This window comes from Strongylocentrotus purpuratus, unplaced genomic scaffold (genome assembly GCF_000002235.5).
Source record: "Strongylocentrotus purpuratus isolate Spur 01 unplaced genomic scaffold, Spur_5.0 spur5_scaffold_6, whole genome shotgun sequence".
Classification (NCBI taxonomy): Eukaryota; Metazoa; Echinodermata; class Echinoidea; order Camarodonta; family Strongylocentrotidae; genus Strongylocentrotus; species Strongylocentrotus purpuratus.
Genome location: NW_022145612.1, coordinates 49,082,531 through 49,109,990, shown reverse-complemented (window position 1 = coordinate 49,109,990; position 27,460 = coordinate 49,082,531). Strand labels below are relative to the sequence as shown.

General features: G+C 35.9%; 1 protein-coding gene across 7 annotated transcripts; it reads right to left on the bottom strand.

Annotated features, from left to right (window-relative positions):
- Positions 1-344: 344 nt before the first annotated feature.
- Positions 345-25,395, bottom strand: LOC100888911 (histone-lysine N-methyltransferase ASH1L). Of its 7 annotated transcripts, XM_031000195.1 has the most exons (17): positions 24,747-25,390; positions 22,687-22,803; positions 19,537-19,568; positions 17,857-17,959; positions 17,401-17,545; positions 16,382-16,574; positions 15,455-15,517; positions 14,586-14,636; positions 13,247-13,309; positions 11,907-11,957; positions 10,538-10,600; positions 9,668-9,718; positions 8,318-8,380; positions 4,023-4,073; positions 2,676-2,738; positions 1,802-1,852; positions 345-520 (listed from the first exon to the last, which is right to left on the bottom strand). In XM_031000195.1, exons 3-17 carry the CDS (start codon positions 19,537-19,539, stop codon positions 398-400), a joined length of 1,137 nt encoding a protein of 378 aa, XP_030856055.1. In that variant the 5' UTR covers positions 19,540-19,568; positions 22,687-22,803; positions 24,747-25,390; the 3' UTR covers positions 345-397. The 7 variants fall into 7 exon arrangements, with proteins under 7 accessions (XP_030856055.1, XP_030856058.1, XP_030856054.1 ...); XM_031000198.1 differs by lacking the exon at positions 17,857-17,959; XM_031000194.1 differs by lacking the exon at positions 22,687-22,803 and having other exon boundaries at positions 24,747-25,389.
- Positions 25,396-27,460: the final 2,065 nt, after the last annotated feature.

Genomic DNA, 27,460 nt, shown 5'->3' with positions numbered 1-27,460 from the left:
ACCTGTGTGATTTTTTTAAACAGTACGTACAGCTTTGAATTACCTGTGTGGCTTTTGTGGGACAAAAAAGCTTTGAATTACCTGTGTGATTTTTTTAAACAATATAGCTTTGAATTACCTATGTGGCTTTTGTGTGACAGAAAAGCTTTGAATTACCTGTGTGGCTTTTGTGGGACAGAATAGCTTTGAATTCAAAGCACATCGCAGCCTAATACCATATCCTATAATAATGTTTTACAGCCCATGTGAGGACAATTACATCACAGCCTTACACAACTCATGTGAGGACAAATCACATCATAGGTTAAATCAATACCCCAGCGATTGACCTCTCGTAGATTGTCAGAAAAGCACAGAAATGAGTCTCTACAGTGTATGAGAAATAGCAGGTACTATATTACTGTAAATTTAAAACACATACCAGGTAAAATAAAAGAGAACAAAAGTGTGTATGATTACCTCTTCTACCATTTGACATTTCAGTACTGGCTGTGGTAGCAGATTCTTCTTCTAGGATGCTCTGTTAGAATGTGGATATTGCAGAATGATTAGTTCCAGTAATGGGTGAATTGGGTGTATTCATTTGATTTCCGACTGAATATACATTATTAATTCTTGGAAACTATTTGGCCCAAAATTACTAAATAAATTAAAACAATGGAAGGAGTTTGTGATTGCAAACAGAACCATTCCTGGTTTGAACCCTGCCCTATATAATTACAGATGTATAGGGTAACACATCTTCAATTAGCACTTTTGTATGTAACTGATCACTGGCAATTTTTTGTCATCATTTTAAAGGCCAAGTCCACCCTAACATCAAGTTGATTTGAATAAATAGAGACAAATAAAACAAGCATAATACTGAAAATTTCATCAAAAACGGATGTAAAGAAAGTTATGGTATTTCTAAGTTTTGCATATATATATATAGTTTCACAAAACAGTGATATGCATTAAACACGGGCAGTATATAAATGCACATGAGTGAGCCGATGATGTGACACACAAAAAATGGTAGACATTTGAACAGAAATTTGAGTGTGAAAATGGGGTCCTCTCTGCGGCACATACCCTCCGCACACCATATATTAAATACCCCCCCCCCCTACGTTAAGTTGAAGTGTGTGCTATTACAGTTCCTATAATTTCCCAATAATACGGTGGCATGCTGATGAAGTCACAATTTAGCACAGCTACAGTATTGACTGGTTTCAGATAATACCTGTGTATTAAACGTTATTGGGCCCTAAATTGTAATTTATACTCACTGTACACCTAGCTTTTTGATGACACCCTTTAATACTTAGCGTTACATAGGAAATAATTGGACGCTTTTCCCCTTTTAATTGCATTTTGCAAATAATTCAGCACTCAAGGGATGTGCAGCCTAGTACACAAAGAAATTACTCTAATGGTTGAAATAGTTTCAAATGCAACATACTGTAGCTTTCCATATCTTGACATACAAGTATTTTTTCTTATTTTTCTACAGTGAGGACAGGCCTTTCCATTAACTTTCTTAGAGCTACAATTAAGGGACACAAATCACTCTCCTAACCATATTCATATTTATGCAAGCTTCTAACACATTAGTTTCTAATACATTGACAGCCTAACAATTTCCTCAAGGTATATGTTTCTGGTTTTCCTGATAAAGCAAGTGGAAATATAGTATGTGCAAACTACATTCTTTATTGTTGTAAAATGCACTTGATTTCACTAAACAAAGCAATGGAAAATAAAACATGCATAAAGTTGAAGATGGCTAGAAAAGTTGTAAAGTTTCTTGATAACTTACATGCACTGGTAGATCTTGTGCGTGATGTTCTAACTCCGACACTTCTCCATTCTGCAAGTAAAATGCACTTTCATTACACCCGCTCGTAATTAGCAATTTTTGCATATTTAATGACCTGTGAACTTTGACCTTTTACTTTCATACTCAACAACATTACTTGTGTTATCAAATGGAAACCATAATTTTGCATTTATAATTAGCTATTTTTGCATTTCTGTGAACTTTGACTTTTGATCTACATACTCAAAGATCAAACTTAGGATATATCTTTATACCATGTACCTTCTTGCCAAATTTCATTAAAATCTGTTTAACAAATTAGGCCTACTGAAGTTATCGAACGGAAAACCATATTTTCGGATACATGACCTACATGCATACACTGAAATTCTAGAACAGTATGGCTTTGAATTACCTGTGTGATTTTTTTAAACAGTACATACAGCTTTGAATTACCTGTGTGGCTTTTGTGGGACAAAAAAGCTTTGAATTACCTGTGTGATTTTTTTAAACAATATAGCTTTGAATTACCTATGTGGCTTTTGTGGGACAGAAAAGCTTTGAATTACCTGTGTGGCTTTTGTGGGACAGAATAGCTTTGAATTCAAAGCACATCGCAGCCTAATACCATATCCTATAATAATGTTTTACAGCCCATGTGAGGACAAAGCACATCACAGCTAGCCTTACACAACTCATGTGAGGACAAATCACATCATAGGTTAAATCAATACCCCAGCGATTGACCTCTCGTAGATTGTCAGAAAAGCACAGAAATGAGTCTCTACAGTGTATGAGAAATAGCAGGTATATTACTGTAAATTTAAAACACATACCAGGTAAAATAAAAGAGAACAAAAGTGTGTATGATTACCTCTTCTCTACCATTTGACATTTCAGTACTGGCTGTGGTAGCAGATTCTTCTTCTAGGATGCTCTGTTAGAATGTGGATATTGCAGAATGATTAGTTCCAGTAATGGGTGAATTGGGTGTATTCATTTGATTTCCGACTGAATATACATTATTAATTCTTGGAAACTATTTGGCCCAAAATTACTAAATAAATTAAAACAATGGAAGGAGTTTGTGATTGCAAACAGAACCATTCCTGGTTTGAACCCTGTCCTATATAATTACAGATGTATAGGGTAACACATCTTCAATTAGCACTTTTGTATGTAACTGATCACTGGCAATTTTTTTTCATCATTTTAAAGGCCAAGTCCACCCTAACATCAAGTTGATTTGAATAAATAGAGACAAATAAAACAAGCATAATACTGAAAATGTCATCAAAAACGGATGTAAAGAAAGTTATGGTATTTCTAAGTTTTGCATATATATATATAGTTTCACAAAACAGTGATATGCATTAAACACGGGCAGTATATAAATGCACATGAGTGAGCCGATGATGTGACACATAAAAAATGGTAGACATTTGAACAGAAAGTTGAGTGTGAAAATGGGGTCCTCTCAGCGGCACATACCCTCCGCACACCATATATTAAATACCCCCCCCCCCCCCTACGTTAAGTTGAAGTGTGTGCTATTACAGTTCCTATAATTTCCCAATAATACGGTGGCATGCTGATGAAGTCACAATTTAGCACAGCTACAGTATTGACTGGTTTCAGATAATACCTGTGTATTAAACGTTATTGGGCCCTAAATTGTAATTTATACTCACTGTACACCTAGCTTTTTGATGACACCCTTTAATACTTAGCGTTACATAGGAAATAATTGGACGCTTTTCCCCTTTTAATTGCATTTTGCAAATAATTCAGCACTCAAGGGATGTGCAGCCTAGTATACAAAGAAATTACTCTAATGGTTGAAATAGTTTCAAATGCAACATACTGTAGCTTTCCATATCTTGACATACAAGTATTTGTTCTTATTTTTCTACAGTGAGGACATGCCTTTCCATTAACTTTCTTAGAGCTACAATTAAGGGACACAAATCACTCTCCTAACCATATTCATATTTATGCAAGCTTCTAACACATTAGTTTCTAATACATTGACATCCTAACAATTTCCTCAAGGTATATGTTTCTGGTTTTCCTGATAAAGCAAGTGGAAATATAGTATGTGCAAACTACATTATTTATTGTTGTAAAATGCACTTGATTTCACTAAACAAAGCAATGGAAAATAAAACATGCATAAAGTTGAAGATGGCTAGAAAAGTTGTATAGTTTCTTGATAACTTACATGCACTGGTAGATCTTGTGCGTGATGTTCTAACTCCGACACTTCTCCATTCTGCAAGTAAAATGCACTTTCATTACACCCGCTCATAATTAGCAATTTTTGCATATTTAATGACCTGTGAACTTTGACCTTTTACTTTCATACTCAACAACATTACTTGTGTTATCAAATGGAAACCACAATTTTGCATATATAATTAGCTATTTTTGCATGTCTGTGAACTTTGACTTTTGATCTACATACTCAAAGATCAAACTTAGGATATATCTTTATACCATGTACCTTCTTGCCAAATTTCATTAAAATCTGTTTAACAAATTAGGCCTACTGAAGTTATCGAACGGAAAACCATATTTTCGGATACATGTATGACCTACATACACTGAAATTCTAGAACAGTATGGCTTTGAATTACCTGTGTGATTTTTTTAAACAGTACATACAGCTTTGAATTACCTGTGTGGCTTTTGTGGGACAAAAAAGCTTTGAATTACCTGTGTGATTTTTTTAAACAGTAACAGTATAATAGCTTTGAATTCAAAGCACATCGCAGCCTAGCTAATACCATATCCTATATAATGTTTTACAGCCCATGTGAGGACAAAGCACATCACAACCCGACACCATATCCTATAATAATGTTTTACAGCCCATGTGAGGACAAAGCACATCACACCCTAACACCATATCCTATAATAATATTTTACAGCCCATGTGAGGACAAAGCACATCACAGCCTTACACCATATCATATAATAATGTTTCACAGCCCATGTGAGGACAAAGCACATCACAGCCTTACACCATATCCTATAATAATGTTTTACAGCCCATGTGAGGACAAAGCACATCACACCCTAACACCATATCATATAATAATGTTTTACAGCCCATGTGAGGACAAAGCACATCACAGCCTTACACCATATCCCATAATAATGTTTTACAGCCCATGTGAGGACAAAGCACATCACAGCCTTACACCATATCCCATAATAATGTTTTACAGCCCATTTGAGGACAAAGCACATCACACCCTAACACCATATCCTATAATAATGTTTCACAGCCAATGTGAGGACAAGGCACATCACAGCCTAACACCATATCCTATAATAATGTTTTACAGCCCATGTGAGGACAAAGCACATCACACCCTAACACCATATCCTATAATAATATTTTACATTCCATGTGAGGACAAAGCACATCACACCCTAACACCATATCATATAATAATGTTTTACAGCCCATGTGAGGACAAAGCACATCACAGCCTTACACCATATCCCATAATAATGTTTTACAGCCCATGTGAGGACAAAGCACATCACAGCCTTACACCATATCCTATAATAATGTTTCACAGCCCATGTGAGGACAAAGCACATCACGGCCTAACACCATATCCTATAATAATGTTTTACAGCCCATGTGAGGACAAAGCACATCACAGCCTAACACCATATCCTATAATAATGTTTCACAGCCCATGTGAGGACAAAGCACATCACAGCCTTACACCATATCCTATAATAATGTTTTACAGCCCATGTGAGGACAAAGCACATCACAGCCTAACACCATATCCCATAATAATGTTTCACAGCCCATGTGAGGACAAATCACATCACAGCCTAACACCATATCCCATAATAATGTTTTACAGCCCATGTGAGGACAAAGCACATCACAGCCTAACACCATATCCTATAATAATGTTTCACAGCCCATGTGAGGACAAAGCACATCACGGCCTAACACCATATCCTATAATAATGTTTTACAGCCCATGTGAGGACAAAGCACATCACAGCCTAACACCATATCCTATAATAATGTTTCACAGCCCATGTGAGGACAAAGCACATCACAGCCTTACACCATATCCCATAATAATGTTTTACAGCCCATGTGAGGACAAAGCACATCACAGCCTTACGCCATATCCCATAATAATGTTTTACAGCCCATTTGAGGACAAAGCACATCACACCCTAACACCATATCCTATAATAATGTTTCACAGCCAATGTGAGGACAAGGCACATCACAGCCTAACACTATATCCTATAATAATGTTTTACAGCCCATGTGAGGACAAAGCACATCACACCCTTACACCATATCCTATAATAATGTTTTACAGCCCATGTGAGGACAAGGCACATCACAGCCTGACACCATATCCTATAATAATGTTTTACAGCCCATGTAAGGACAAAGCACATCACAGCCTAACACCATATCCTATAATAATGTTTTACAGCCCATGTGAGGACAATTAAAGCACATCACAGGCTAGTAACATATCCTATAATAATGTTTTACTGCCCGTATGAGGACAAAGCACATCACAGCCTTACACCATATCCAATAATAATGTTTTACAGCCCATGTGAGGACAAAGCACATCACAGCCTAACACCATATCCTATAATAATGTTTTACAGCCCATGTGAGGACAAAGCACATCACAGCCTTACACCATATCCAATAATAATGTTTTACAGCCCATGTGAGGACAAAGCACATCACAGCCTTACACCATATCCTATAATAATGTTTTACAGCCCATGTGAGGACAAAGCACATCACACCCTTACACCATATCCTATAATAATGTTTTACAGCCCATGTGAGGACAAGGCACATCACAGCCTGACACCATATCCTATAATAATGTTTTACAGCCCATGTGAGGACAAAGCACATCACAGCCTAACACCATATCCTATAATAATGTTTTACAGCCCATGTGAGGACAAAGCACATCACAACCCGACACCATATCCTATAATAATGTTTCACAGCCCATGTGAGGACAAGGCACATCACAGCCTGACACCATATCCTATAATAATGTTTTACAGCCCATGTGAGGACAAAGCACATCACGGCCTAGCACCACATCCTATAATAATGTTTCACAGCCCATGTGAGGACAAAGCACATCACAACCCGACACCATATCCTATAATAATGTTTCACAGCCCATGTGAGGACAAAGCACATCACAACCCGACACCATATCCTATAATAATGTTTCACAGCCCATGTGAGGACAAGGCACATCACAGCCTGACACCATATCCTATAATAATGTTTTACAGCCCATGTGAGGACAAAGCACATCACGGCCTAGCACCACATCCTATAATAATGTTTCACAGCCCATGTGAGGACAAAGCACATCACAGCCTAACACCATATCCTATAATAATGTTTTACAGCCCATGTGAGGACAAAGCACGTCACAGCCTTACACCATATCCAATAATAATGTTTTACAGCCCATGTGAGGACAAAGCACATCACAGCCTAACACCATATCCAATAATATTGTTTTACAGCCCATGTGAGGACAAAGCACATCACAGCCTTACACCATATCCCATAATAATGTTTTACAGCCCATGTGAGGACAAAGCACATCACAGCCTATAACACCATATCCAATAATAATGTTTTACAGCCCATGTGAGGACAAAGCACATCACAGCCTAACACCATATCCAATAATAATGTTTTACAGCCCATGTGAGGACAAAGCACATCACAGCCTAATACCATATCCTATAATAATGTTTTACAGCCCATGTGAGGACAAAGCACATCACAACCTAACACCATATCCAATAATAATGTTTTACAGCCCATGTGAGGACAAAGCACATCACAGCCTAACACCATATCCAATAATAATGTTTTACAGCCCATGTGAGGACAAAGCCCATCACAGCCTTACACCATATCCCATAATAATGTTTTACAGCCCATGTGAGGACAATTAAAGCACATCACAGCCTAATACCATATCCAATAATAATGTTTTACAGCCCATGTGAGGACAAAGCACATCACAGCCTAATACCATATCCTATAATAATGTTTTACAGCCCATGTGAGGACAAAGCACATCACAGCCTAATACCATATCCTATAATAATGTTTTACAGCCCATGTGAGGACAAAGCACATCACAGCCTAATACCATATCCTATAATAATGTTTTACAGCCCATGTGAGGACAAAGCACATCACAACCCGATACCATATCCTATAATAATGTTTTACAGCCCATGTGAGGACAAAGCACATCTCAGCCTTACACAACTCATGTGAGGACAAATCACATCATAGGTTAAATCAATACCCCAGCGATTGACCTCTAGTAGATCGTCAGAAAAGCAAGAAATGAGTCTCTACAGTGTATGAGAAATAGCAGGTATATTACTGTAAATTTAAAACACATACCAGGTAAAATAAGAGAGAACAAAAGTGTGTATGATTACCTCTTCTCTACCATTTGACATTTCAGTACTGGCTGGGGTAGTAGATTCTTCTTCTAGGATGCTCTGTTAGAATGTGGATATTGCAGAATGATTAGTTCCAGTAATGGGTGAATTGGGTGGATTCATTTGATTTCCAACTGAATATACATTATTAATTCTTGGAAACTATTTGGCCCAAAATTACTAAATAAATTAAAACAATGGAAGGAGTTTGTGATTGCAAACAGAACCATTCCTGGTTTGAACCCTGTCCTATATAATTACAGATGTATAGGGTAACACATCTTCAATTAGCACTTTTGTATGTAACTGATCACTGGCAATTTTTTTCATCATTTTAAAGGCCAAGTCCACCCTAACATCAAGTTGATTTGAATAAAAAGAGACAAATAAAACAAGCATAACACTGAAAATTTCATCAAAATCGAATGTAAAGAAAGTTATGGCATTTCTAAGTTTTGCATATATATAGTTTCACAAAACAGTGATATGCATTAAACACGGGCAGTATATAAATGCACATGAGTGAGCCGATGATGTGACACACAAAAAATGGTAGACATTTGAACAGAAATTTGAGTGTGAAAATGGGGTCCTCTCTGCGGCACATACCCTCCGCACACCATATATTAAATACCCCCCCCCCCCCCCTACGTTAAGTTGAAGTGTGTGATATTACAGTTCCTATAATTTCCCAATAATACGGCGGCATGCTAATGAAGTCACAATTTAGCACAGCTACAGTATTGACTGGTTTCAGATAATACCTGTGTATTAAACGTTATTGGGCCCTAAATTGTAATTTATACTCACTGTACACCTACAATGTAGCTTTTTGATGACACCCTTTAATACTTAGCGTTACATAGGAAATAATTGGACGCTTTTCCCCTTTTAATTGCATTTTGCAAATAATTCAGCACTCAAGGGATGTGCAGCCTAGTACAAAAAGAAATTACTCTAATGGTTGAAATAGTTTCAAATGCAACATACTGTAGCTTTCCATATCTTGACATACAAGTATTTTTTCTTATTTTTCTACAGTGAGGACAGGCCTTTCCATTAACTTTCTTAGAGCTACAATTAAGGGACACAAATCACTCTCCTAACCATATTCATATTTATGCAAGCTTCTAAAACATTAGTTTCTAATACATTGACAGCCTAACAATTTCCTCAAGGTATATGTTTCTGGTTTTCCTGATAAAGCAAGTGGAAATATAGTATGTGCAAACTACATTCTTTATTGTTGTAAAATGCACTTGATTTCACTAAACAAAGCAATGGAAAATAAAACATGCATAAAGTTGAAGATGGCTAGAAAAGTTGTAAAGTTTCTTGATAACTTACATGCACTGGTAGATCTTGTGCGTGATGTTCTAACTCCGACACTTCTCCATTCTGCAAGTAAAATGCACTTTCATTACACCCGCTCATAATTAGCAATTTTTGCATATTTAATGACCTGTGAACTTTGACCTTTTACTTTCATACTCAACAACATTACTTGTGTTATCAAATGGAAACCATAATTTTGCATTTATAATTAGCTATTTTTGCATTTCAGTGAACTTTGACTTTTGATCTACATACTCAAAGATCAAACTTAGGATATATCTTTATACCATGTACCTTCTTGCCAAATTTCATTAAAATCTGTTTAACAAATTAGGCCTACTGAAGTTATCGAACGGAAAACCATATTTTCGGATACATGACCTACATGCATACACTGAAATTCTAGAACAGTATGGCTTTGAATTACCTGTGTGATTTTTTTAAACAGTACATACAGCTTTGAATTACCTGTGTGGCTTTTGTGGGACAAAAAAGCTTTGAATTACCTGTGTGATTTTTTTAAACAATATAGCTTTGAATTACCTATGTGGCTTTTGTGGGACAGAAAAGCTTTGAATTACCTGTGTGGCTTTTGTGGGACAGAATAGCTTTGAATTCAAAGCACATCGCAGCCTAATACCATATCCTATAATAATGTTTTACAGCCCATGTGAGGACAAAGCACATCACAGCCTTACACAACTCATGTGAGGACAAATCACATCATAGGTTAAATCAATACCCCAGCGATTGACCTCTCGTAGATTGTCAGAAAAGCACAGAAATGAGTCTCGACAGTGTATGAGAAATAGCAGGTATATTACTGTAAATTTAAAACACATACCAGGTAAAATAAAAGAGAACAAAAGTGTGTATGATTACCTCTTCTCTACCATTTGACATTTCAGTACTGGCTGTGGTAGCAGATTCTTCTTCTAGGATGCTCTGTTAGAATGTGGATATTGCAGAATGATTAGTTCCAGTAATGGGTGAATTGGGTGTATTCATTTGATTTCCGACTGAATATACATTATTAATTCTTGGAAACTATTTGGCCCAAAATTACTAAATAAATTAAAACAATGGAAGGAGTTTGTGATTGCAAACAGAACCATTCCTGGTTTGAACCCTGTCCTATATAATTACAGATGTATAGGGTAACACATCTTCAATTAGCACTTTTGTATGTAACTGATCACTGGCAATTTTTTGTCATCATTTTAAAGGCCAAGTCCACCCTAACATCAAGTTGATTTGAATAAATAGAGACAAATAAAACAAGCATAATACTGAAAATTTCATCAAAAACGGATGTAAAGAAAGTTATGGTATTTCTAAGTTTTGCATATATATATATAGTTTCACAAAACAGTGATATGCATTAAACACGGGCAGTATATAAATGCACATGAGTGAGCCGATGATGTGACACATAAAAAATGGTAGACATTTGAACAGAAATTTGAGTGTGAAAATGGGGTCCTCTCAGCGGCACATACCCTCCGCACACCATATATTAAATACCCTCCGCACACCATATATTAAATACCCCCCCCCCCTACGTTAAATTGAAGTGTGTGCTATTACAGTTCCTATAATTTCTCAATAATACGGTGGCATGCTGATGAAGTCACAATTTAGCACAGCTACAGTATTGACTGGTTTCAGATAATACCTGTGTATTAAACGTTATTGGGCCCTAAATTGTAATTTATACTCACTGTACACCTAGCTTTTTGATGACACCCTTTAATACTTAGCGTTACATAGGAAATAATTGGACGCTTTTCCCCTTTTAATTGCATTTTGCAAATAATTCAGCACTCAAGGGATGTGCAGCCTAGTATACAAAAAAATTACTCTAATGGTTGAAATAGTTTCAAATGCAACATACTGTAGCTTTCCATATCTTGACATACAAGTATTTGTTCTTATTTTTCTACAGTGAGGACATGCCTTTCCATTAACTTTCTTAGAGCTACAATTAAGGGACACAAATCACTCTCCTAACCATATTCATATTTATGCAAGCTTCTAACACATTAGTTTCTAATACATTGACATCCTAAAAATTTCCTCAAGGTATATGTTTCTGGTTTTCCTGATAAAGCAAGTGGAAATATAGTATGTGCAAACTACATTATTTATTGTTGTAAAATGCACTTGATTTCACTAAACAAAGCAATGGAAAATAAAACATGCATAAAGTTGAAGATGGCTAGAAAAGTTGTATAGTTTCTTGATAACTTACATGCACTGGTAGATCTTGTGCGTGATGTTCTAACTCCGACACTTCTCCATTCTGCAAGTAAAATGCACTTTCATTACACCCGCTCATAATTAGCAATTTTTGCATATTTAATGACCTGTGAACTTTGACCTTTTACTTTCATACTCAACAACATTACTTGTGTTATCAAATGGAAACCACAATTTTGCATATATAATTAGCTATTTTTGCATGTCTGTGAACTTTGACTTTTGATCTACATACTCAAAGATCAAACTTAGGATATATCTTTATACCATGTACCTTCTTGCCCAATTTCATTAAAATCTGTTTAACAAATTAGGCCTACTGAAGTTATCGAACGGAAAACCATATTTTCGGATACATGTATGACCTACATACACTGAAATTCTAGAACAGTATGGCTTTGAATTACCTGTGTGATTTTTTTAAACAGTACATACAGCTTTGAATTACCTGTGTGGCTTTTGTGGGACAAAAAAGCTTTGAATTACCTGTGTGATTTTTTTAAACAGTAACAGTATAATAGCTTTGAATTCAAAGCACATCGCAGCCTAATACCATATCCTATATAATGTTTTACAGCCCATGTGAGGACAAAGCACATCACAACCCGACACCATATCCTATAATAATGTTTTACAGCCCATGTGAGGACAAAGCACATCACACCCTAACACCATATCCTATAATAATGTTTCACAGCCCATGTGAGGACAAAGCACATCACAGCCTTACACCATATCATATAATAATGTTTCACAGCCCATGCGAGGACAAAGTACATCACAGCCTTACACCATATCCTATAATAATGTTTCACAGCCCATGTGAGGACAAAGCACATCACAGCCTTACACCATATCCCATAATAATGTTTCACAGCCCATGTGAGGACAAAGCACATCACAGCCTAACACCATATCCTATAATAATGTTTCACAGCCCATGTGAGGACAAAGCACATCACAGCCTTACACCATATCCTATAATAATGTTTTACAGCCCATGTGAGGACAAAGCACATCACAGCCTTACACCATATCCCATAATAATGTTTTACAGCCCATGTGAGGACAAAGCACATCACAGCCTAATACCATATCCTATAATAATGTTTTACAGCCCATGTGAGGACAAAGCACATCTCAGCCTTACACAACTCATGCGAGGACAAATCACATCATAGGTTAAATCAATACCCCAGCGATTGACCTCTAGTAGATCGTCAGAAAAGCAAGAAATGAGTCTCTACAGTGTATGAGAAATAGCAGGTATATTACTGTAAATTTAAAACACATACAGGTAAAATAAGAGAGAACAAAAGTGTGTATGATTACCTCTTCTCTACCATTTGACATTTCAGTACTGGCTGGGGTAGTAGATTCTTCTTCTAGGATGCTCTGTTAGAATGTGGATATTGCAGAATGATTAGTTCCAGTAATGGGTGAATTGGGTGGATTCATTTGATTTCCAACTGAATATACATTATTAATTCTTGGAAACTATTTGGCCCAAAATTACTAAATAAATTAAAACAATGGAAGGAGTTTGTGATTGCAAACAGAACCATTCCTGGTTTGAACCCTGTCCTATATAATTACAGATGTATAGGGTAACACATCTTCAATTAGCACTTTTGTATGTAACTGATCACTGGCAATTTTTTTCATCATTTTAAAGGCCAAGTCCACCCTAACATCAAGTTGATTTGAATAAAAAGAGACAAAGAAAACAAGCATAACACTGAAAATTTCATCAAAATCGAATGTAAAGAAAGTTATGGCATTTCTAAGTTTTGCATATATATAGTTTCACAAAACAGTGATATGCATTAAACACGGGCAGTATATAAATGCACATGAGTGAGCCGATGATGTGACACACAAAAAATGGTAGACATTTGAACAGAAATTTGAGTGTGAAAATGGGGTCCTCTCTGCGGCACATACCCTCCGCACACCATATATTAAATACCCCCCCCCCCCTACGTTAAGTTGAAGTGTGTGATATTACAGTTCCTATAATTTCCCAATAATACGGCGGCATGCTAATGAAGTCACAATTTAGCACAGCTACAGTATTGACTGGTTTCAGATAATACCTGTGTATTAAACGTTATTGGCCCTAAATTGTAATTTATACTCACTGTACACCTAGCTTTTTGATGACACCCTTTAATACTTAGCGTTACATAGGAAATAATTGGACGCTTTTCCCCTTTTAATTGCATTTTGCAAATAATTCAGCACTCAAGGGATGTGCAGCCCAGTACACAAAGAAATTACTCTAATGGGTGAAATAGTTTCAAATGCAACATACTGTAGCTTTCCATATCTTGACATACAAGTATTTGTTCTTATTTTTCTACAGTGAGGACAGGCCTTTCCATTAACTTTCTTAGAGCTACAATTAAGGGACACAAATCACTCTCCTAACCATATTCATATTTATGCAAGCTTCTAACACATTAGTTTCTAATACATTGACAGCCTAACAATTTCCTCAAGGTATATGTTTCTGGTTTTCCTGATAAAGCAAGTGGAAATATAGTATGTGCAAACTACATTCTTTATTGTTGTAAAATGCACTTGATTTCACTAAACAAAGCAATGGAAAATAAAACATGCATAAAGTTGAAGATGGCTAGAAAAGTTGTATAGTTTCTTGATAACTTACATGCACTGGTAGATCTTGTGCGTGATGTTCTAACTCCGACACTTCTCCATTCTGCAAGTAAAATGCACTTTCATTACACCCGCTCATAATTAGCAATTTTTGCATATTTAATGACCTGTGAACTTTGACCTCTTACTTTCATACTCAACAACATTACTTGTGTTATCAAATGGAAACCACAATTTTGCATATATAATTAGCTATTTTTGCATGTCTGTGAACTTTGACTTTTGATCTACATGTATACTCGAAGATCAAACTTAGGATATATCTTTATACCATGTACCTTCTTGCCAAATTTCATTAAAATCTGTTTAACAAATTAGGCCTACTGAAGTTATCGAACGGAAAACCATATTTTCGGAGCATGACCTACATACACTGAAATTCTAGAACAGTATGGCTTTGAATTACCTGTGTGATTTTTTTAAACAGTACATACAGCTTTGAATTACCTGTGTGGCTTTTGTGGGACAAAAAAGCTTTGAATTACCTGTGTGATTTTTTTAAACAATATAGCTTTGAATTACCTATGTGGCTTTTGTGGGACAGAAAAGCTTTGAATTACCTGTGTGGCTTTTGTGGGACAGAATAGCTTTGAATTCAAAGCACATCGCAGCCTAATACCATATCCTATAATAATGTTTTACAGCCCATGTGAGGACAAAGCTCATCACAGCCTTACACAACTCATGGGAGGACAAATCACATCATAGGTTAAATCAATACCCCAGTGATTGACCTCTCGTAGATCGTCAGAAAAGCACAGAAATGAGTCTCTACAGTGTATGAGAAATAGCAGGTATATTACTGTAAATTTAAAACACATACCAGGTAAAATAAGAGAGAACAAAAGTGTGTATGATTACCTCTTCTCTACCATTTGACATTTCAGTACTGGCTGGGGTAGTAGATTCTTCTTCTAGGATGCTCTGTTAGAATGTGGATATTGCAGAATGATTAGTTCCAGTAATGGGTGAATTGGGTGTATTCATTTGATTTCCGACTGAATATACATTATTAATTCTTGGAAACTATTTGGCCCAAAATTACTAAATAAATTAAAACAATGGAAGGAGTTTGTGATTGCAAACAGAACCATTCCTGGTTTGAACCCTGTCCTATATAATTACAGATGTATAGGGTAACACATCTTCAATTAGCACTTTTGTATGTAACTGATCACTGGCAATTTTTTTTCATCATTTTAAAGGCCAAGTCCACCCTAACATCCCGGCCCCCCCACTCAGTGTTATTTAGGGTACGCATATGCGTGTTCCAACCGACCCCCCCTTTTCAGCAAAAGTCCGGTGTGTAAAGTCAATACGGCTCGACCTTTTTCTTTTGTATACGAGCCTTTTTCAGCATCCCCCCCTTTTCAGCAAAAGTCCGGTGTGTAAAGTCAATACGGCTCGACCTTTTTCTTTTGTTACGAAAAGGACATTTTGGCAACACGCATGCGGTCATTTTGAAACCTGAGTGGGGGGGCCGGGCCTAACATCAAGTTGATTTGAATAAATAGAGACAAATAAAACAAGCATAACACTGAAAATTTCATCAAAATTGAATGTAAAGAAAGTTATGGCATTTCTAAGTTTTGCATATATATAGTTTCACAAAACAGTGATATGCATTAAACACGGGAAGTATATAAATGCACATGAGTGAGCCGATGATGTGACACACTCACTATTCTATTTCATTATATGAAATTTCAAATATTTCAATTTGTATAGATTTGATAATAAAGAAGCTCTCAATTGAATCACAACAAGTTATTTAATAGTAACATATACCTCTCTCCATGGTGAGTCTGGAAAATTATAATCATATCTCAGTTCTGTGTTTGCTGGAATATCGCAAATAGTCTTTAGGAACAAGAAAGATTTTCCCTCTATCATTACTTTCTCCATTCGTGTATTCGGACTTCTCCACTCATCATTGGCATATCGAAGTATTCCACTTAACGCTTCATCACTTGCATCAATGCTATAAGTGATAGATTTTTTTTTTAAATAAGGAAAAAAAGAGTTTTGAAAGAGTTGTGAAATTTATTAAGAGCTACACTGTATATGTATTTGTTTTACTTAAACATTTCTGTGTGACCATGGATGATATTAAGGGCAGTTCATTGCGCTTGTTTTTTTTTTTTACAGCATGCAATGTGACATATACAAAATATATGTACATGTAGTAAAGTCATGTTTTGGGCTGTAATTACATTAAAATGTGCCTCACATCATCAAATTTAACCAAACTTGGTGGGAGGCAATTTTCAAGCAGTTGGATACATGTCCTCTAATTTTCATACGGCTACATGCAGAGCTATGAAATTCAAAATTTCAAATCAAGTTGAAGATATTTTGCATTTTCTTGAAAATCATTATTTTCAATTTTTGCAAAGTCAATCGATTGACAGTTTATATTGGTAGGTTCAAGAAACACTGTAAATAAAATTTGCATTAAAAGTATGGATATCATTCTGTAGATAGCCTACAGTCAGAATTTGTTTTCTCAAAAGGTTTCATCAACATATATATGCCAAATTAATGAACACTAAGTTGAAGAGCTGAAACTTTAAAATAATATTTTGACAAGTTGAATACATATTATAGAATATCGTCATTCAGAGGGCAAACAAAGTATTGGGGTGCAGGTGAAAGACTACACTGACACCCCAAAAAAACAAAAACAACAACAAACAAACAAAATATGGAGGCAGAAAGATTTGCATACCGGTACAACAAACATAAATGAATATTCTCTTCATGAACATTTGTCAGACAAGAAGATAAAAGAGAAGTTTCCTGCTTACCCATGTAGTTTGCCATTAAGTCGGTAGACATATAGGTACGTTTCATTTGTTAATTCGTCAAGTTCCTTCCCACTTAAATGTCTTCCTTTATATTCGCCGACATACTGCCCCTTTATTATTGCCTCAGTAGTAAAGAGACCCTTCCCTGAAAGAAAAAAATACAGGACATGTATACACTCAAGTTTTTATTTAAAAATTACAATATTAATGACTGAAAGTATCACACTGGAAATAGCCTGCTAGTTGATTTCTGTAGATATGGCCAAAAGCTAGAAAAGACATTCTTCTTTGCCCTCCTTGGGGAAATTTGTTAAAAGCATCAAACTAATTTTTGAAATAAAAATCCTGGTAATCTGGTATACACTCACATACTTCTTTATAAACTTACATTTGCCATAATGTGTGGCCCACAATTTTTTTCTTCAGATATTCATTTACATGATACTATAAACTCACCAACAGTATCGTTAACATAGCGTACTTCCAGGAAACTGGGGTCATTCTCTAAAAGGTTGCTGAGCTGGTTACGAGGTGACACTCTTTTCATGCGCTGTGAGGACTTAAAGTAGATATTCATTGATTTTAAAAACTAACTTTATTTACATTATTGCAAAGTTGAAACTTTGATTCGACAAGGTTATCAAAATTCAATGCTTGGAAACATTCGAAGTAATGATTATTATAAATTACAAAACGCTTAAATACAGCCCCGGCATAGCACCTGAAGAGCTCTCCGAACGCTGCTGAGATGTGTGAGATCACAGTATGGACACGATTTGCACAAGCAGACGATATCCCATGACATCTCACACATTTTCAGTGCCTGTGTTTTCATCTTCTCTTGAGTTCTTTCTCTTACTTCACTACCGTCAGGCCAAATCTATTGCCTCACTCTAAACCCCGCGCATGGTTTTATTTTGATGACAAATGCAGCGATACAAAAATAAAGGAATCTGTCGCTTGTAATCAAAATAAGACGCCATTGTATATTCAGCTGCACACACCGGGGTATGTTCGGCGTTTCAAGAGGGAACAAATGCCGTCCTTAATATCATTCCGGGGGGTTTTCAATTTGAAAGTCTGGTTTCTTTGATTGTTAATTAATCCCTATCCTGTGTATTTACAAGCAAAAGATTTTAGTTATCAGAATCTGGTCATATCCCCTTTTGAATGGTTTGACATGCCATTACATTTATATACACTAAACTCATTATAATTTGAGAAATAATAGCTTTGCAATTATGTTCATTCTCTATGGGATGTCGTCTGCTTGGGCAGTGTTGGTCCATATAGTGACGTCATTAAAAACATTGTTATTTTTCCGGCGAATCTCTCGTATATCCCAACTGCTATGGAGGTGGTTGTATTTGTATTTGTATAAATCACCCGATATGTAGTTGACCTAAAACTTGTACGATGGCCATATGTTAGCTTACCAGTTTCTAGTGATACATTAGTTGACATATTTGTGATCTTCTTTGAATTTCACCTTTAATGCAAATACACAGATACAGTACATGCAAATTCAATTCACTACTGTCAACCAATACATCTGGATTATTCTACAAATTTATACACAGATCTGTGCAAATTTGATTATTTCATAAGACATTAGAAAAATAAATATAACATACTGGTACATGTGATATGCATGCTTATATCTTGGCGCAATTAAAGTTCATGCTTAATATATGAAAGAAGAAGGAACGATTGAAGAAACAAGTGGAACGCATAAAAGCCATAAAGGATAGTGGATATATAAAGAAAGGTATGAAAATGAACCTGAAATGGAAAAATTGACAGTCATGAATGAGCAACTAATTTGGAAAACAAAGGGTTCAATGAGTGGTCACAATTATATGCTAATAAGATGGAATTTTAAAAGGAATCAGGAATACAGAAGGGAATTAGAAAGGGATCACAAGTAATGCATGCAAAACAAATGGGATTCAGTGTACGAAAACCAAAAGACAGACAAAGAAGAATGTGAAGAAGAAAAAAAAAACATTACGTAGTCTAATACAAGCCCTACATGTATGTATTCAGATACACTTGCATACTGAATTTCACAATTGATGTGTGCTTGTAAGAATAATCAATCAAATAAAAACTCTTTTTTTTTAATGTTTGACTTACCATGTTTTGTTGCTTGACTTTTGCACATTTCCCTAAAAAAAAAATGAAAGGCAAGAAAAAGATTGGCAGCACATTTTACAAAATAAGTTACAATCAATGTATCACTTTTATATCAGTTGATACAAAAAGCATCTGACAATTTGTTAAAAGAGATTGATGTAAAATTGCACCGAAAGCTTGTCAAAGATAAACAAATCAATTGACCCCCCCCCCCCCATTGTGTCGCCTTCGCTGAGCACTACTTATTGAGAAATTTGGTAGCATTTGGCCAAATAGACTCAAAACAGGTGATGTAATAAACACAAGCAAAATTTGTGTAAAGTCCACCAAAAACATGAGTTGAGTTGAATTAATAGAATAAAATCAAACAAGCAAAACAGTACAAATTTAATCAAAATCAGATGAAAATAAAAAGTTACGGCATTCTGAAGTTTTGCATTATTCGTGAAATCGTGACAGGCACAACATAGGCTGTATGCAAATTAGTGAGCCATGACGTCATAAGCTCACTTTTTCTTTTGTATTTTATTATAATGAAATCTCGATTATTTTATTTTGTTCATAGATGTATACAAAGAATCTCTTCTTTGTATCAAAATAAGTTACAGTAATGATGATATTACACATTCCATGAGGAGTCAAACCATGTTTTATAAATTCTTTGAGCCGAAAAATGAAATATTTGTAATTTCATATCATAAAATACAAAAAGAAAAGTGAGCTTAAAGGGCAATCCAACCCTTCTAATAAGTTCACGTGAATGGAAGCAGAACAATCAAAGAAACAGAATGGCGAAAGTGTGAAATGAATTGGACCACTATTAAGAAAGTAATGAGTGTTTGAAATTTGAGACCACTATAGCTATGCGAGTCTCAAATCGGCAATTTTGTCAGTGGATTGTGACGAAGTGACGGATTACTATCTCCTTTGTCGTGTAGAAAAATATCACTTATTTCTGTTTTTCTCCCAAGTGCCTTCACCCTCGGGGCACTACTTAAAATATATCATGGAGAGTACATTATTACAGGTCCTCTAAAAAGAAAAGACCATCATGAGTCAGACATTTATGAAAAGTTGAAATTTTAGTCCTTTTGCGTATTAAAGCACATGGGAAAGTTGACCGCCACTACATCACATAGACATTATCAAGTCAGCCAATTTAAAGGGCCTATACCTATTGTAATTGCAACTTTAAAAAATTCTTAACTTTCTATTTTTTCCCCGATTTCATTCAAACTTTCCTCAGTATGCTTCTTTTATTTTTCTGCTTTATTCCAGACAAGCTTGTTATTAAAGGTAATACAAAGTTTTGGTATGGGGTCATGAATTTGGTTCAAATGAACATATTGGAAGCATATACGATCCTACAATATTCAGTGATCGTTGTCGCGGTCGAAATCGACTCTAAAGTTATGCAATTGTAAATAATAAACACTTTGTGGTGAATAGCTCCCTCTCAAGGTCAAGATATTAATTAAGCTATAAAACAATGTTTATTGACTAAAATTGACTGATTAGCTATTCTCGTTCGGAAATTATATACCACAACTACATACTCTGAGATTTTCATGGTCGCAGCTACCATTGTACGGCCGTAGGAGCTATTTGAAATTTATCAAAATTTACCGGGAGCACCGGTAAATCTTTATATTCAATTTTTCTCGAAAGCAGAAGTGTTTTAGGGGCGAAAATTTCTGGTGTTTTTAATACATCCACAGGGGCATCTTAATATATTAATATTGTAAAGAATCACTATCCACCCATTTTTCAAAATTTCCCAAAACTTTGTAATACCTTTAAGGTTGGATTTCCCTTTAAATGAACATGAAAAGTTTCCCACATAATTTGGGATACTTAATAATCATTGGGTGCAAGTTTCATCACCTACTTTAAAAATGAGAGATACAGTTCAGAACTTAGCCTCAGTTTTTGATGCAAAGTTGAACATACATCAAATAGAATAGCGACGATAGACAGACACAATGGCCAAATATGTGTCCGGCTTTGGTAGAATTTTGTGTGTCAAGGGGTAAGAGTAACTGCAGTATAGTCAGTTCAGAATAGGATTACTGGTTGGAGTTGGAAAGAATAGTTAACTTTGGTCTGACAGCCATTGTGGTTACTAAAGTCGATACTAAAGCCTCTAAACTCATTAGGTCTATACATTGACTTACGGTATGACTACGCAGTCTACAGACTACACTAGTAGATTAAGTGTTGACATCTTGTAACTTTATATAGCTTTGAAATATTGTATAAAATACAATCAGTAAAACACTTAGAATGATTAATTTATTGTAAATATCTAGTAGCACTCATAAGGGAAGTTTATGAAAGTATTTCTATCCTTGTTGAGATTTTATATGGTTCTTATATAACAATAATAATATTCAGCTTTTATATAGCGCTTTAATAATACAATGTCTCCAAGCGCTTTACAGATCCTATTACCCCGGTCATTGGTTTCAGTGCTTGCCCGCATACACTGTGTGCACAATCTCCACTCCCTGGGGAGCATTCCAGCCAGGCGTTACTTGACGCTCAAAAACTGTTTGACCAACAATGACGGTCGCATCCTACCGGGTACCCATTTAACACCTGGGTGGAGAGTAGCAAGTGCAGGTTAATATCATGCCAATGGCTTATTGAACAATAAATTCTTTATTTGACTTTAAATTGGTTTCAAGTTATAGATCTTGTTAGTCTGGTTTGCCTAGTAAATCAAATTAGATTGTTTGGTATGTACATAAGTAGTGAGGTAGAAAACTGCTAGTTCAGTATACATTGTTGATGATGGCCGGTGTACGAAATCTAGAGTAGATTTGGAACTACTATAGAATTTAAGAGGATATTAAAATTATTACTATTTCTAAACAAGAACACAAAGACTTTGTCTGTATATTTCAGAAAAACGGACTCAGGTTATCGTGCCTTATAAATCGCTGGAAGTATGAAAGGGAATAAGATACTATTTTTGTTATTTACTGAGTGACTGAGTGAAAGACTTTTTGATTCGATACACAGAAATGAACGAATGGGACATGATTATGGCCTACATGTACATGATGTGTGAGACTTGCGAGAGAGACAGAATCATGATAGTTCCTACTTATTTGATACTTAATTATCGGCAGTGAGAATAATACTCACCTATAAAAGGATGGAATTTATTGTGTAACTGGTTTGAGAATCTAGAAGCTAACTTTGAGGGAAAATGGCCAAATCAATGCAGAGTTTTCCCAGAGAGTGAAACAATGTGTGTTGCACCTGAAGAGACAGAGTGTCACAAAAGGAAAACAATTGTCATACGTCACAATGAGTTTAAGCGTATACTAGTACTACTAGTAATAGTACTACTAGCTATAGGTCTAGATCTAGTCTCTAGATCTAGATCATTCTAGTAGGACGACGCATGGTTGGTCTGGTTTCATTAGGAATTTGTGTGTGTGTACCGGTATGTGAGCTGTATCGGATTACAATTACAGAGTGAATTCAAACACACAAACTGTGTTGTTTCGGAGATCCTAGCGCTCCAGATTTAATTAAAGACTAGAAAGTAGACTAGGTGATCGCAGCAACCATCCAAATTATGAAGTAGATCTAGAGTAAAGGAGCCGGTAAACGACCAGCTCCAGTTTTCGGCCGATCCATTGGATGCATGGTAAAATCCCTTTAAAATACATCGCATAATAGCATATCACATATCCCACACATACCATACCATGCCAGAGTCACTGAAGAACCACATTTGCAATGGAAAATATATCCTAAAATATCACATTTTAGCGATGTAATCTTAGTTTCTTACGCGTGTATGTAAGAAATATGGGTACCATAAAATGAGCTTTATTTCAAGTATTTTTCAGAATTTAGAGCCTGATTTTGTGTTAGTCGCAAGCTCAAAAGTATCTCATCGCATGTATTAAATCAATGCAGCCGGACCCCGCCACGCACACACGATATGTCTGTCTGATTCAGATTCCAACTTCCGATCACCGCTGTGCCTGTCTTCGACCAGGCGAGCACCCGGGAGCTCCGGCGTGGGATGATACCTGCTCCGCCCGCTTATGCTATACATCAGCGCGGAAACGCACGGCGCGCGCGAGCGCTTCCTATTGACTTTGTACATGCGGTCGTAAACTGAATCGCTAGGTCGATAACTGGCTCCAAAACAGTGAAAATTGAAATGAATATTGTCATGGCAATTCGGGATTTTTTTCTGGGATTCTTTTGTTTAAATAATAATAATATTTGCTTCATGATTTGAACAAGAAATGATAATAAATAGGAAGTAAAGAGTCCAAAAAATAGGATTTTGTCTTAAGTGGCCGAAAACCGGCTCCTTTACTCGAGACCCTATCTTATTATTTATGGTTTAGGAGACTGGCATAAAATTAAAAGTGGTTATAAGTGTATTCTTCTTTCCAGACCAGTTTTAACTTTTATTTGTATTCCCTAGATCTTGAATATATTAATTTTAATAGTTTTCGCTACAATGATGGCAAGAGAAAAGTTTTACAATTATAGTCTACTTTTATAATTATAGATTCTAGCCTAGATCTAGACTAGATCTAGACCCTATAGCGATTGAGACAAATTCGCTACAAAGTAGTCTAGATCTAGGTCTACAATATTTCTGTCAGTTTGAAGGTTATTTTTGTCCAAATCCAAAAAGAAAATTTTCTGGACTAGATTTAGATCTAGAGTCTAGACAGTACTCAGTAGATTTCTAGACTAGATTCTTAGATTTCTAGACTAGATTCTAGATCTAGTATCATCTAGATCTAGTCTACTCTCTTGTCACTGTCTCTACTATTGTACTAACTCTAGATCTAGTCTACTCTCTTCTCACTCTAGATCTAGTCTATAGATCCTCTACTCTCTAGACAACTTCACATCTAGACTAGATTCTATTTCTAGGCAACACAATTCACAAAATAGTAGGCTACTACTATAGGCTAGCATCTAGGCTAGCCCCAACTCCAGGGAGCTCCGCCGCCGACGCCTCCGGCGGCGGAGCTCCCTGGAGTTAGCCTAGCCCTAGACTCAGTCTTACGTTAGATAATGCGATTATCTCTAGATCTTTTAGGTACCGTACGTCCGTAGGGGTCTATTTATTACCGGTAATTATTCTACCTAACGTTAGATCTACTCTACAAGAATAACAACGTGTAGGTTTAATGTTAGAGTTTGGCAAAAGAGTGACTTACCGTGAGTTACACTTTGGCGGGCAGAATGAACACGTCACGACGACTTCGTCTGATCGAACTTCGGAGATCCAGTCTTTCTTCAACTTCACCAGGCCAGGATGGCCGTCCTGCAATTGAAATCCAGTGTCCTTAATTGTAGAAAATAGCGATATCTTTATTTTAACCCCCCTTGTGTACAATATCAATCAGGTACCGTACCGGTATTTGTTGAAAATATGAAGATTTTTACACCAGGATCAGGAACTTCACGATCCACTCGCTGGTCACGTAATTGGAAAACACGTGTGGCATACATTACAAATATGCTAAGATCAGAGCGCCGGGGCGGCCGCAGCGCGGGCATGCATATTGCGCTGCGCATTGCCTTGTATGGCGGCGCGCGCAAACACACTTCCTGGCAGTAAGCTGCCGTAATACACGCTGATGGCGCTATTGCAAAATCCAAACTTTTTTGGACGAAACTGTGTTACCTTCCAAACACCAATAACCATGTTTTACTATGCATTCGTGGACATTGCCCAAAACTTGGGAAGATGTTGTTATGGACATGTAGATTAAAAATATGACAAAAACTTCCGAGGTCGTGTGTTTCACGTCCTCGGAATGGAATTTGTCCTCAGACTGCTGGTCAATTTCCAAGTGCTTGTCCTCTAAATGGTTGTCATACAAACGCACACAAACACCAATCATACAGAACAGTAGTGCACCCATTCATCATACACATTTCCATATGTCCCTTATCAATCACTTTACCTGGCTGAGATATGGTACATGGCGTTGCTGGTAGTCATTGAAGATCGAATTGGCATGATCATGATGATGCGACGAGAAAAAACGGCAAAACACCCCAGATTTAATAGAAAAACCATCATCTTTTCCAGACACAAGACGGGGCAGGCAGTGATGTTTCCTCTTACCACTGCTGGTGCTAGTGCTTCCAATAGCAGCGATTCCTCCGTAACTACACCATTGCGTACCGGCGACCGAGCACACGGTTCGTGGCAAAATTTGTGCCGAAAATTTGCCGGAGATAGGGCATAACATTATGCACGGTCAAGCTTCAAAATATCCTAAATACCACTCTGAATATATAAGTAGACCTGTATTTATTAAGTATGAACTATAGTTCATGAGAGCATTCACTGTATGTATCCCAGTACGAAGACACTAATTCATCCGATTGTTATGATTACACATTGCATTGGTTGGCGCATATATAGACTATATCCTGCAATAATGATGCGAAGTTTCCAGAGCATTATACAGTATTAGATTGCATCAGCTGTGAGAATGTGTATACGCGTACGTGCACGCAAGGGCAAGGGCGATGGAGGATAACAGGATGAGAGTTAAAAATTCCATAACCGCAATCCAACTTACTTACCAAGACCTAAAATATGTAATGCCTTTTTGTTTCTCATCTGTTTTAGATATAGGCATATGAATCTGATATCTTGTTATTGTATAATAGTATATCCTAATGTAGATTATAGGCCTACCACACTGTGAACATGCAAAATACTCCGATATCTTATAAAAAAGATCATAATTGGGAGAAAATATAAAAACCTCAAATATTGACAACAACTGAATTATCAAAGAGTCCATGCACCCCTTATACATAATTATAGAAGAAAAAACTGTTGTGATTCTTGCCATTGTCATTGTCACTGTTGATGCTGTTATTATTATTATCATTATTATTATTATTATTATTATTATTATTATTATTATTATTATTATTATTATTATTATTATTATTATTATTATTATTATTATTATTATTATTATTATTATTATTATTATTATTATTATTATTATTATTATTATTATTATTATTATTATTATTATTATTATTATTATTATTATTATTATTATTATTATTATTATTATTATCTTTAATAAGTTTTTTTCTTCTTAACTTATTAATTATGTACATGCAAGTCGGGGACACCACTGGAAAATAAGCTCTCGAGCTTTAATGGGTTATCCTGTTCAAGCTGACTTAATTTTGATCTGTTATTCTTTTATATTTTTGTTGGAAGCTTGGCGAATACAATCAATCAATCAATCAGTCACGTTCAATATCGTAAATATTGTCATCTTAACTTTTAATCTTCTTTCTCGGTTTTTGTTTCGTTTTCCCTTCCTTCAACTTCTCTTATTTTGTCCTAACATCTCTTTTTATGTATAGCTATCAACATGTTTTTGCTATATCCTTATTATGATTTACATGTTCTTTTTCATAGTTGCCGTTTATGCATGGGTTTTCATTTTGGTTGTTCTTTGCTTTCTCTATTCAGTGATGTAGGCCCCTACGTATTTCTTTATTTTTTCTTCTCTCATATATTTCTTTCATATAGGATCATGTATATATAATTATGTATATCGGTCTTGGGGCAGACCATCGGTCTCGTGTTGGCTAATATAGTCTCATGAGCTGTCGTTCTGCTGAGATGATCCCGCCCTCTTTAACCGATGAAAATCATTGCACATGCACGGGCGTACAATTTGTCATCATTTCAACTGATTATCTAGTTTCACATATGAAATTAAAGTTTCCAAAATCGTTCCCAGTTTTGAATTTCGATTTAAGAATATTATACCTCAGTCATCTCACGCATTATCCATAGGCTAAAAAATTGGCCTTTATCATCTTACTTTTTCATAATCATCCACCATTCCCCTTCATACCCCCCAAATCATTTAATTAA